The following is a 13,959-nucleotide window of genomic DNA, read 5'->3' as shown; positions in this document are numbered from 1 at the left end:
GATGAAAAACTGGCAGATACAGTTACTTCCTGATCTGAAGTCTCCTCCAGTTTCTCGATTGCCTCTTCCAGGGATTCAGAGGGTCGAGGTACTGAAGGTGATGGAGAATGCCTTGACCTCTCCCTGTGTGGACTGGGAGGCTTAGGGTAGTGTTGGTGGTACGCTGCTCATGCGTCCCAGTAGGCCCACTATGGTGGGAATGACATTGGTGGCAGCATCCAGAGGTGTCTGTACCATCCTTGAGTTTCAGCTCTTGGGTGGTACTGATGTTATTCTAGTGGACCCGGTCTGGTGGCCGTCTGTATAGGCGAAGAGCAATGGGAGGAGTAGATTTTCCCTTCCTCATCATCATCCTTGTCACTGGATAAAGGAGGAGCTGATCTGGTTTGTGTAGCAAGTTGGCATGGTACCAACCATGCAGAAATAATGTCGGTACCGAGGAGTGGCGATTCCGGTGTTGACGAGACTAAAAGGTCTCTATGCTGGAGAAACTGCTGCAGTATGGAGAGTATATCAGTTCTGAGCAGGGTGTTGTCAGTGGTACTGATGCCTTTACCGCGATTGTCAGTGCCGAGGGTTGTGCGCCATGGAAGCAGGAGGTGACGCCATAGATTGTAGCACAACCAAGCTGCTCAGTGCTACTACTGCATGTTTGAGTGGCTCTGGCAGTACCAAGGCAGGGATTGTAGGTTTCCCTTTTGTGCCTTTGTCTGAACCCACCTTAGGGTCTTTGGTTTGCACGGTACCGGATGATCCCGCTGCGTCAGAGGTGGGTGGTCTTGGTGCGGTCAGTACCAAAGGGGTCTGACGGGTCAGGGAACTACAGGTCCTATAAGGTTACCGTCCTATCGTCTTCAAATCTGTGTCCATATGATCCCACTCTAGGTAACTGATAAGCACTGTTTCATCTACAAGGTGGGATTGAGAAGTCCTGGCAGCCACTAAATAAAGTGACTAACACTGCTCTATCAAATTTGGTGTAGCTGATTTAGACTGACCAATTACTGAAGAAAGTGATGGTCTCTTCCGAGATAATCCTGGTTTCTTGCTGGGTGTGTACACAGAAGATTGTTGTCAAAGGTAGGTGGGTATCCTCTGTCTGGACTGTCTTTGGTATCTAAAGAACTTGAGGTTTGGGGCTCAGGTGTAGAGGCAAACAGGTCATCATCCTCCCTAACTTGAACAGAGATACATGATCTTAGATCTAGGATGAAGGAACATCATACCTGCAGAGTTGAGGAGTGCATCCAGGAGAGAAGAGACTCTCTCCTAAAAAGATGTAGGCATTGTAGTGGACAAATAACCCAACATGAACTCCCAGTATGACAATATGGCAAAAAAGGGCTAATGTGAGCCTTGGGTGTATAAACAGAAGAGTAGTGAGGTGATTTTACATAGGTATACGGCACTGATGAGACTGATACTGGAATATTACATCCAGTTCTGGAGGCCTCATTTTAAAAATGAGGCTGAAAAGGTTGACAAGGTGGGGAAAAGAGCCAGAAATTTCTCCCAGAGGCAGTGCTGATCTTTGCGCCGACTTTGGTATTGTGAGTTTGGAGATGTGGATCAGTTCCAAGTGTTGAGCATCACTTGCCCCCACCGAATGAACAAGCTTAGCACTCTGCTGCTGAGAGCAGAGAGAGGGTTTAGGCCCTAGCAAATTTTTTCCTCCACAAGTCTCTCCTTGTGGGACGAGGGGGATCAGTACAGGCAGCAGTGTCTATCCAAGTGTTCAGATCTTGCTTGCCTTGGTGAGACTGCAGTACTGGCTCTCAGTGCCAAGGTGGGAAGTTGACACCAAGATAGTCTTCACTGGTTCCTGATCCTTGCCAGATGGGCTGTGGATTTTTGCCAGTAGTGAACTTGGATGTTGCATGACAACTTGCAGGGGCACTGGCTGACTGGAACTTAGGGACCAGATCAATCTTGGATGTCAAACCTCGCTCTTCGGGCGCTGAAGTCCCTCTCATTGATTGTTTGACTCTGAGAGTCTCTGGACTTAGTTGCTGAGACAGAAAAGGAATGTCATACAGAGCAGCAGTCTAACACATGGTTCTCCCCGAGATGACAAACACAGCAGCTGTGGTCATCTATGAGTGGAATAAGTGTCACAGGATTGCCACAGTTTGAAGCCTGAGGGTTTTGAATCTGCCAGTTTAGGTCTGGATACTGGGTAAAATTACAGAAGAAAAAAAACTTAAAATTTAATTTTGGGGGGGGGGGGCAGGGTGGTGTGTGTGTTCATATAGAAAAAATTTAAAAGGAGGAAATTGAAGGGAATTAACTAATTTACGAGAGAAAATTCTGCTAAAAGGAAGGGAGTGGGCATCACTTGTTTTGTCTCGCTGCAAAAGGCAGTAAGAGGAACTGAGGCTCTCAAGAATATAACATGTAGGTGTAGAAATATTATATTCTTGAGAGCCAAAGGACCAAATATACTAAACGACGACCTGTAAGAAAGATGTTCCTCCTCCCATTCATTCCTACCATAATGTATTATCCTTAGACCCTATTTGGGAGATCCAGATTTCAAATTCAGCCTCTAGCTGGTAGGTATCTGAAAAGGTTCCCCCTTCCCATCCCAGAGCTACCTCTAGCTTTTGGGTTGCTGTGGAGAGGATGGGTTGTGTAGAATTTCTCTACTACTCTACTTCTGCCTTGGCCTCCACTTTTGAGTTCACCTCCCTTGTCAATAGTTCCAGTACTGCTCCTGCTCAGGGCAGAGAACATCTGGATGCCAATAAGACAAGCTGGCATTATAAGTCCCTAATCATTTCAGACAGATTTTGATTCAGCATCAGTGGGAAGTGTGTGTGGCATGCCTCATAAAATCAGAAGGACTAACTGTTGAATGCCTTGAAATTCTTTACACAATATATTGGGTTCTGATACCAGTCCCAGTCTACAGCAGGCCTGATACACAACACCGTCCAGACATCAGAAAAGACTCAACATCTCTGCACACACTTCTTTCTTGAAGTCTGAAGTGTAATGAAGAACAAACCAAGAAACGTCTGAAACTGAACTCCCTCTACCTCATCTCTTTGTACCAAAGTCTGTTAAATTATCAAGACACAATAAGACAAGGAAAGGGCAGTTTCACCTTTAACTCTGAACCTACCCAGCTGTACGGCAAACCCCATACATCAACTGAAACTAGTCAGCAGATACAAAGATTCTGTTCAGAATTACACAAATAGGTTTACAGACAACCTCTATAAGTGGATCTGCAGCATCATGGTCTACTGTGTGTATACAGATTTATTCATGACTTCGGAAAAATAAAGATCCAAATCATGATTTGCCCTGCACCTTGTGTACTTGCTTACACCCACACAGACAGGAAAGGCAGCATTTTGCCCCGATGTAAATGACCATACAACAATGAACTGGGACCTGGATTTTTAGGGGAACTGGGCAGTTCAAAGGATTGGGTTTAAGAATCTTCCACTTGCAGGTGGTTGGTTTTAATTGAAAGTTACCACTTACACTGGTCTACAGTTTTTGAGACGTCATCTGCTTCAGAGATAAAATGTGCTATTTATTATGTATTTTGATGTGCTGAATTCAAATATGACAATTAAAACAACTGATTGGCTACTGTTTCTAAGATATTTAAGTTTTTACATTTTATGTCTATGTATATTGTGTAGATAGAGTTTTAATCATAAATTGTAAACCTAGGTCTTTTCATGTGTTTATGGTTGCTTTACATGATAATATTTCACCTGTCCTGTTATATAACACTTTAAAAATCAGCAAAAGGGTTATGTAAATAAAATTTATTATGAAACAAAAGGCAAAAAACTATTATGTACATAGTTTAGTCCTATTCAGTGTCTACTCGGCGCTTCTTGGCTTGTCTCTTGTATTCATTAAATGGAGCATCTCGTCACTGTCCAGCAATAGCCTGCAAGCATGGATGGGCTCCATTTGCCCTGATAGCGTTTCTCCATTGTTGCAGTGTCCTGGTGAAATCGCTCGCTGTGCTCGTCGCTCACTGCTCCGCAGTTTGGTGGAAAAAAATCTAGATGAGAGTGCAAAAAAAGTATCTTTAGTGACATGTTGCAACCAAGGCTTTTGTATGCCTTGAGGAGGTTTTCCACCAACAACCTGTAGTTGTCTGCCTTGTTGTTTACGAGAAAATTTATTGCCACTAACTGGAAGGCTTTCCATGCCATCTTTTCCTTGCTACGCAGTGCATGGTCAAATGCATCATCTCGAAGAAGTTCACGAATCTGAGGACCAACAAAGACACCTTCCTTTATCTTAGCTTCACTTAACCTTGGAAATTTTCCACGGAGGTATTTGAAAGCTGCTTATGTTTTGTCAATGGCCTTGACAAAGTTCTTCATCAGACCCAGCTTGATGTGTAAGGATGGTAACAAAATCTTCCTTGATTCAACAAGTGGTGGAAGCTGAACACTTTTCCTCCCAGGCTCCAATGACTGTCGGAGTGGCCAATCTTTCTTGATGCAGTGGGAATCTCTTGCATGACTACCCCATTTGCAGAGAAAACAGCAGTACTTTGTGTATCCAGTCTGCAGACCAAGCAAGAGAGCAACAACCTTCAAATCGTCACAAAGCTGCCACTGATGTTGGTCATAGTTTATGCACTTCAAAAGTTGTTTCATGTTGTCATAGGTTTCCTTCATATGGACTGCATGACCAACTGGAATTGATGGCAAAACATTGCCATTATGCAGTAAAACAGCTTAAGACTAGTCTTCGATGAATCAATGAACAGTCTCCACTCATCTGGATTGTGAACGATGTTGAGGGCTGCCATCACACCATCGATGTTGTTGCAGGCTACAAGATCACCTTCCATGAAGAAGAATATGACAAGATCCTTTTAACGATCACGGAACATGGAAACCCTAACAACACCTACCAGGAGATTCCACTGCTGTAGTCTGGAGCCCAACAGCTCTGCCTTACTCTTGGGTAGTTCCAAATCCCTGACAAGGTCATTCAGTTCACCTTGTGTTATGAGGTGTGGTTCAGGAGGAGGAGGATGGGAGAAAATGTGGATCCTGTGACATTGATGGTTCAGGACCAGAAGTTTCATCCTCTTCCTCGTCTGACTCAAGTGAGAATCATTCTGGTGCATCAGGAACCGGCAGTCCTTCTCCGTGGGGTACTGGGCGTATAGCTGATGGAATGTTTGGATAATGCACAGTCCACTTTTTCTTCTTTGACACACCTTTCCCAACTGAAGGCACCATGCAGAAGTAACAATTGCTGGTATGATCTGTTGGCTCTCTCCAAATCACTGGCACTGCAAAAGGCATAGATTTCCTTTTCCTGTTCAACCACTGGCGAAGATTTGTTGCACAAGTGTTGCAGCATATGTGTGGGGCCCACCTCTTGTCCTGATCTCCAATTTTGCAGCCAAAATAAAGGTGATAGGCTCTCTTAACCATAGTGGTTATACTGCGCTTTTGTGATAGTCACTTCACCACACACATAGCAGAAGTTATCTGCACTGTTCACACAAGTATGAGGCATCTCTGCTCACTTTGGCTAAACAGAAATGTGTCCCTTTGCAAAATCAAACACTGACAAATAAGAGCACGACACTGTATGATTTCTAGAGCTGATATATGGGAATTTGTTCAGCAGAGTGATGGAAGCTTCGTTATGATGCATCCTCCATGACTTCTAGGAATAACATGATGCAATTCATATAATGTATGACGCAATACCAGCTTCAGATTGCATCATTCATTGTTTTGCCTAAAAAGCAAGTACTGTCCAAACCCAGTCATAGATTTATTCATAGATCCAGTCAAAGATGTATTTTAGTCATTTCTCGTTTAAATTGAGATCCCTTCCCTTTAAAACTCACTTATTCTCCGCCATTCCCAAGTCAAGGGTCGTATATACTGACCCAATAGCATATCTTGAAAACTAGAGCCAATCAACAATTTTAAGCATCACTTTCGTTCTCAGTGACCCAGAATTAGTAAAGTTTGACTACATTTATTTCAGAAGCATTTTGGCTGTAGAGCAGTGTTATTGGCAGGTTGGTAACTTCCCTGAAAGGAGACTGGTGGGTTCAGTCCAGATCCCAGTGGACAAGTCTTTACAAGATTACCAACATTACCAAGGGTGCCAAACGTTATGGCAGTGAGTTGCTCAACAGAAAAAAAACAAGAAAAACCAAAGGCCACTCTCACTCTCAGTTTAGGCACATAGGCAAAGTAATGTGAAGGAAACTTGCACAGCTGCTGCTCATACTGTACCTGCTATGTGAATAAATAGGAGGTTCACTCTCCAGGTATCTCTAGCATTTCTCACCAGCACTAAATCACCCCGTTTTTTTAAAAATTAGATCTCAGACACCTCTGGAGTCACTCTGTATGAGGCAGACATGAATGCTAACCACAGAATGAATTAGGCCAATATGCTGCTGTGCACGCACAAAGACTAAAAACACACCCAAAACAACTCAACCACATAAAAGCCGAATGTATACTATGAACCAGCAGCCCATAAAATGTCACTGATGTAGAGGACTAGACATCCATAAACATTTTACACAAGAACATGTGGGGGGGGAGGGGAGAAGCAAGAGGATTGTAACTGTACCTGGTAGAGTTTTATTATGTGCGGGTGGTCGAGCATTTTCATTATCTGCACTTCTCGATAGATCTTTTCCAGGTTCACTGCATCCAGCTGAGATTTGTCAATTATTTTTATTGCCACCTGTAGCCCAAGGAACAAAAATGTTTTTTCTTTAAATCAGTTTTCCAGTCTTGTCTACCCCTGCTTGTTAACAGGACACCAAATTCCTAGGACTCTGGATCATTTTTTTAATTTCAAAAATAGACTTGCTATATCTTAGAATTTGATAATTCACTTATAAAAAATAAGGCACATAAGATGATATGCTGCTGATCCAGGAACTCAGCTGCTGACCGAAATCCTTTTAGCATTGTCAACAGGTGCAGGCAATACCAGCAGGGGCTTAGACAGAGGAGAAGAGACCTCAAGTGCCTCTTAATTTGTGCATGTGAGCAAGTGGACTGAAGTAATAAATGGAGAAACTGCAGTCTGACGCCTGGGAACATGAAGCAATATTGAGGGATGAAACAGCTTGCTGAGACTTCTTGCAGCAGCCCCATGTCACTATCTGGGACAATGCAATGATAAATTCTCAAACTAAAACTAGTCAGTATTTTTTTTCATTTGCAAAATACACTAATAAAACCTTCAATTACAGCTTGCTTTTCTACCCCAGAGCCCAATCCTGCAAATAATTATGCACATGCTTAATTCCATGCACGTAAGTTGTTCTAGGCAGCCAGGATTTCACCCACAAATTTTAAATAAAGTTTTGAACTCAAGTTCTTGACTCACCACATGCAATCAAAACATACTTAGCTAATGCAATTTGGATTGTTAAGGATTTTTATTTCAATGTGATTAATGTTCTAGATATACGGATTTCTGTAATTAACCTGTTGAGAAAGTGTAAAATCTCTGAAGGGAAACTCATGTCAGTTACACAGAGGAAACAGAGTCCATGTTATTTAGAAGCTAAATAAAGGTCCTACTGACCTCATTCCCAGTCAATACTGGAGAATTGAGTTACATAGAACTATACTTAAGGGATTCCCAATTTCACCAAAAAAGGAAACAAAATGTTAGGCGCTACAAAGAATGCAAGAGAAAATACTGAGAATATTAAACAGAGCAAATTCCATTTTTTGGTGTGAACATACATGGTGTAGGAATAAACAAGGATGTAAACAAGAATTCAGTCTGTTAAAAAAAATTAAGACTCCCCCTCCCCAATTTGTTTACTGCCAATAAAACTGATTTGTGAACAAGTTTATGCAGGCATAATTTCATCAACCTATAAAACAAGTTTCCTAGAAAATTATAATAACCAAAACCAGACACTAAAAATAGAAACAAAAATTCTTACATGCACCTTAGGAAATATTTGCTTTAAAAAGTTATTCCTTACATGTCAAATTTCCCCACTTTCTCTCATTTACTTTATAGTAGCTCACCGAAAAAGCAATATCAAGCAAACACTGAAACTGGCTTATTATATTTTCTTAATTTAACAGGGCAGGTGTGCTCTGGGTGGAGCCCTGTTTCAAGCACCACTCAGCTTCCTCCCTCAATAAAAAGAATGGAAACCACTACTTCTCACATAAAGTTACCCAACATTTCTAGGGTGATCCCTACCCCAAACTGATACTTCACTTTATCCAGATCCTGTCAGAGTAACGGATTGCCTATTTTAGGTAAACCAGGAGGATTTATATTCCAGTTTATTAGAGAAGTACAATCCAAGTGTACTCACTCACCAGACAAGCCTAAATCAAGAAACCAACCACCTTCTCTCACGTTTGTATGATCAATTTTTAATTTTCCCATTACTTACATTAATAGCCTAATCTCTCCAAACCTCCCCTGAACATGGTATCTTACACAGCATCAGTCTTGCCTCTTACTTCATTTATCCACACTAACCCCTTGCTCTAACTCTGTTCCTTAGTAGATGCACAGATTGCAGAAGCTTTATCCATAGAGGAATTCCTGAGCACTTTCCATTTCCTCTCTGTTCTTTCCTTTCATTATTCTAGCCCATTTACTTTTGCCTTACACTTGAACCACTGCACACTTTTACCTTGTTCTCTCCCTCTATCCCTTTATAAGGCTCCCTTTAATCACAACTAAAATAACTTTCTCTTCTTGCTTGCCTGTATCTTCTGTGTGACAAGACTAACGTACAGAGGCTGACAGGAGCGAAGTTGTGTAGGGATTCAAAGAGGAGAGCGCTCATGTCTGATATAAAAAGGTGAGGGAAAGCCAGTAAAGAGTGCTGTAGTGGAGCAAAGGCAGAATGATGGAGCACACTAAGCCCAGGTCTACACTAGCAACGGGGTGTGTGTGTGTGTGTGTGTGTATACCTAAGATACGCAACTTCAGCTACATGAATAGTGTTGCTAAAGTCAGCGTATCTTAGGTCAACTTACCTGGCCACGAGGATGGTGGCGAGTCGACCGCTGCTGCTCCCCCATCGACTCCGCTTCTGCCTCTCGCGAGCTGGAGTTCCAGAGTCGACGGGGAGTGCAATCCGGGATCGATTTTATCATGTCTACACTAGATGCAATAAATCGACCCCTGATAGATCGATCACTACCCGCTGATCCGACAGGTAGTGAAGACCTGCCCTTAGTATCTGTGGCAGCGTTCTGGACAACCTGAAGTAAGGAAGCAGCAAAACTCTGCCTTCCTAGGCTCTTCCTTCATCTTTTTCAGTTCATCCAAAATGCTTCACTCTCTTTAATATACACTTTTGTATTTTGGATTTCCATCCCTCCCCTCCCCCAGGAAAAAAAAAAAATCTAGTATTTATATGGCTTGCAATTACAAGTTCCTGCAGTGAAGCGTGTAAATTCCTTGAATTGAAAAAGTGAATTTAAAGTATACAAGCTCTGCTGGTTTTTCCAACAGAGTTTAGCATTTCCACAATTTGCTCCTGTATTTGAATACAGAATCTCTACAGAGATTATAAAACACTGAAGGAACATAAATATTTCAATGAAGAATGTTTCTGCTTTCAAGTCTGTCTATAAACATTTCCTATGTTGACAACTTTCTCCATGTATGTTAGGCAGTTATAGCTCCCAATGTTAGCAAAAGCGCAAGCCCAAAACAAAGTTTTTAAAAGATACAATTCAGCTGAGTTGTCTTGCAAACCATAAAAGACCTAACTCCTCAGTCAGACCTAGCGAAAGAAAGAACAGATGAGTTGTGAGAGGGTAAAAAGGGTCTTCGTTTACCTGTAATCTCATTGACAGTTAATCTATGCCAGATGCTTCTGTTATTTCAACAGTAAATGTATAATTATAGTTTTACCATATTGTTGACTGAAGTTATTTAAAAAATTATTTAAAATTGAAAAGAAATTTTTCACATTTACTTAGCAAATTCCCTTCTGGTATGTGAATCAACTAAAAAACAAAAATAATCTCTGATCTGGGACCAACCATGCAGCGTTTCATCCCCAAGGGAGAATCTTCAGAAAACTGAGCATGTAAAAAGTGAGTTGTAGAATTGAGTCCTGCTGTAACATTTATTATAGTTTAATGTTAAATTAATGTGCTTTCTTTGTGGCTTTCTGCCACTTCCTCCTTTTCCAAATGTTCCCCATTGAGGGACATGCTACAGATGTTTAAACATTTCCGAACAATACAACCTGTCTACATTTAGAAGATGGTGAAAAGACTGAAAATAATTCCTTCATCTGAAGGTCAGGAAGCCATACAGATCCAAGAAATTCAGTCCTCAAGTCAAACATTTCAGTGCAAATCCCAAGAAAATCTGTTCTAATGGCTTCCAAATAACATTAGTCTTCTCATACTAAAAATCAGTCTCTCAGATTTTAAAGAAAAATGCATTTGCATTAGAGATCAGTATGCCACACAATCTCATTAAAGAAAGTCTACTGTACTAGAGTTCTACATTTCCCACACTATCAAATAGCTGTTTATTGCAAAAATTCTATCACTATCACTTAACATTTTTGCTCTAAGAACCCTGCACTTACAGCTATGTAACTTGCAAATACCTGTGTCACATTTAGTTTTCATGTAGCGTATTCAGGTACAGTAGTGTGTCAAAGAACCTGACAAGCCAACACTTCCTGTGAAGTCTGAAAATGTGTTTATAAGAGCAAGAATGTTCTTTTAATGTCATCAAGCCTTGAACTCACATAAGTGAACTTGTTTTCATATCTCCATATTTAATCACAAGTGACATGATCCAAACAAGTTCTAAAAAAATTCAGTTTTGGTCACTTAAAATGTAATACTTGGTAGCCTTACAACTTTCCTTGGTTAGATCTACATTTACAAAAGCCCTAGCTGTGTTTAAAAATGCAATTATGTTCTTTACAATTAGACTAATGGGCAAGTTATTCAGCTGTATTAGGTGAACTCTGGTATAAAGCTGAATGGACAGTCCACAGAACAAACAGACCCCGAATTAGCATCCAAACCCTCCTCCTTCTGTGGTTTAGTTATTATTACTAACAAAAAAAGATGAACTTCACTTTTAGTTTTCTTCTTACCACTGGTTGTCCCTAGGAGTTCCCTTCAGGACCTCCTCTGCTCTAATGCTCTCTCTTTACTCCTGTTCTCTTTCCAAAGAATCCCTTAGTATCTTCTTTTTCATTCTAGATGGAGTTAAAAAGCTGCCCCCACAAAATGAGTTAAGCAAACTTCAGCAGCTTTATACAGTGTTCTATCACCTGCTGTGAGGGTAGGTCAACAGATGAACCCTGCCAAGCTGTTAAAAATCCATAAACACAATCTTGCTTCAGTCAAATGTTTAAAAATCAAGATTTTCAGTATACAGATCACTCAACATGACAGTTGCCACACTGCCTCTTTGATCTAAAATGTAATTATACGAGTGTAAATGTTTTTTATTTAGCTACATGCTAGTTCATTTTTTTGAATTTCTGAAATAATCCCACATGTGGTACTCTTGCTGACCACGAGTAGCTGTGTATCGGCAACACAAAAAGCGTTTATATCAAATAATGTAGACCAATAAATATTAAAGGCTTCTTATTTCTAGTTCATCCAGAGACTTTATAAAAACACTCATGATAATGAACTGAATAAAATGTAGTGTGTACTCTCTTGCTATAGTTAAGCACTAGCAGTTTTTCTGAAACAAAGATGCAGTAAGAGGTGGCGCTAATTACAGAAATATTTTGTTGTCTATTCTCTAATACAGGTTGAGGTTTTATATTAGGATTGACATTGTAATATATGTGTAAATATTTTCTTAATCTGAAACAGAGTATTACAGACATTTGGCTTCTCTGTTTCAAATGTTTAAAGGTAGATTAGATACCTCAGCCTTTTTTAATCCTGAATTTTTTTGCCCTTTGTTGGATCTGAAGGTTTAGAGAAAAATCACTAAGAAATACTATGCAACTATACAAATGTGAGGTTGCACTTAGCACTGAGCTCTTTTTCACTAGCAATCTTAACAGTGTCTTGATTAAAACAAATCCTATTTAGTTCAAACTGGAGATGCTGCTTCTGACTGCAGCAAAGATTTTAATTTTACATTTTTGCACTAAAACTGTTGAACTATGAAATCTCTCTCAGTGAAACTGAATATACAGCTCACTAGCAATCACTAATATTTTCCAGAAATGTCATAACATAGCACTAATCTTTCCAGTATACTGCATAAAGGTTTACCTGGTACATGACTGAATTCTCATTTCTCTAGCATGGTCAACCTCTATCTATGGCAACACATGCCACCACCCACAGGACATACCAAATTAAGGACAATTATGCAAGTCACATGATTCTAGCATATTCTTACAGTTAGGTTGCAAATCACTGTGTATTTGCACACCTCTCCCCACTACCACACACAACTTTCATGATTAAGAGTAATAAATGCTTTAAATCAGCTTAAAAGTGACCTGAAAAGGGGTAATAAAAATGGTCTACACCTCCCTTACCCTCTCCCCCCGCATTGCTTTTAAGATGCATAAAAGCCTAAAGCCTATTTGAAATCTTGCTTCAAAATATCAGGAATAGTAAGTCTTTCCTTCCTTGTTTTTGCTAGAGGACTAGAGAATTGGAGTGGGAGCCTTCTCTGCCTTCAACTGAAAGGGCAGGGAACTGAAACTGCCAGGCATCTAAATTTAAACAGATATCAAATGAAAAAAAGTTAGTCTGACTAATAATCCTTACTTTCAATTTTTCAAGATTAATTTAATTTCTATTTAGTTTTGATGCTACCCTTATAGTCCTCCAGTCATCCAGAAAAAGAAGACCTAAACTTCTAATGTAAGGGAAATGCTGAATATCTTTCAGACCTATAAGACACAGCAAAAAAGGCACAAATCCAGATTTTCTCTTTTGCAGCTGCCATTTAGGTTGCACAGGTCAAGCTAAAACCTTAGGCCCTGTCTAGGTTAGAGAAATTTGCACGAGTGCAGTTACCCTGATGCAAGCTCCCTATGTAGACTCACTGTAATAGTGTAAAACAGGGCTTACTCTGGTCTGGAATACACGGTGCTGGTGCAAGCCCCACGGAAACAATGGAGTGCTTCTACATCATGGGTTTGCTCCAACATAGCTAAATCAATATTAGCTTCCCTTAAATCCGTGTGCGCTAAACCAATTTGTGGGTCACAACAAGGGGGGAGGGCTGTTGTGTTTTAAACTAGTGCACTTATGAGTATGTATCATGCATACACACATTTGATCAGCCAACCGTTCATCTAGTTCAATATTCTGCCTCCTAGAGAAGCCACTTTGGAGAAAAATACAACCATATGTAATGGACAATTAGGCAATAACATGCATATAGGAGAAGGTTTTCCAAGTTCAAGCAGTTGGTGGCTGACATATGTCCTGAACCATGAGGACTGGTTAATAAAAAGTGTTTATGATAGTTCACGGAGCGACAGCTTACATCAATATGCAGATGACTAACCATTTGAGTTTTAAGTTTAATGCCCTATATCTTGTAGGAAAGAGTCCCACAGGTTGGTTATGTATTTGAGTATTTCCTTGATCTGTAAGTGTATTACTTTTATATTATGAGATAGTAAGCAGCAGATTCAGCCTGATGTTCTTTACCATTCATGTTTATACCTCATGTCACTACTTACCTCCTAAAACTAAGCAGTCCTAATCTTTCTGAGCTTCCCTTATGATTCTTCCAATGCTTCTAATTATTTTTGTTGCCGTCTCCGATTTTTCCTGTCCTCCAGACCATAACTTCTTCTCCTGTATCCATATTCATGAACATAAACCTAATTCTCTGATCACAGGATATTTCTGTGATACAACAAACATGTACTGTGTGCAAGAACCTATCAAAAATGCAGCTGTCTCCTCTGAAGCATCTAGTACTGACCTTAAAGGCAGGTTATAGGACTACATC

The 13,959-nt window shown here is 40.3% G+C and overlaps 1 protein-coding gene across 2 annotated transcripts in view; it reads right to left on the bottom strand.

Moving 5' to 3' along the window:
* The window catches only part of SIK2 (salt inducible kinase 2), a 96,598-nt gene extending 89,849 nt beyond the window's left edge, over positions 1-6,749 (bottom strand). Inside the window, exon 1 of one of the 2 annotated variants that reach the window (XM_034754723.1) lies at positions 6,598-6,749. In XM_034754723.1, coding sequence (XP_034610614.1) covers positions 6,598-6,639 — 42 coding nt within the window. In that variant the 5' untranslated portion in view covers positions 6,640-6,749. The remainder of the gene's footprint in view (positions 1-6,597) is intronic. The other variant, XM_034754724.1, reaches the window with a different exon arrangement.
* Positions 6,750-13,959: the final 7,210 nt, after the last annotated feature.

The sequence above is a fragment of the Trachemys scripta genome, chromosome 21 (assembly GCF_013100865.1).
Source record: "Trachemys scripta elegans isolate TJP31775 chromosome 21, CAS_Tse_1.0, whole genome shotgun sequence".
Lineage (NCBI taxonomy): Eukaryota > Metazoa > Chordata > Testudines > Emydidae > Trachemys > Trachemys scripta.
Note: the sequence above shows the minus strand (reverse complement) of the source record. Positions and strands in the feature narration are given on the sequence as shown.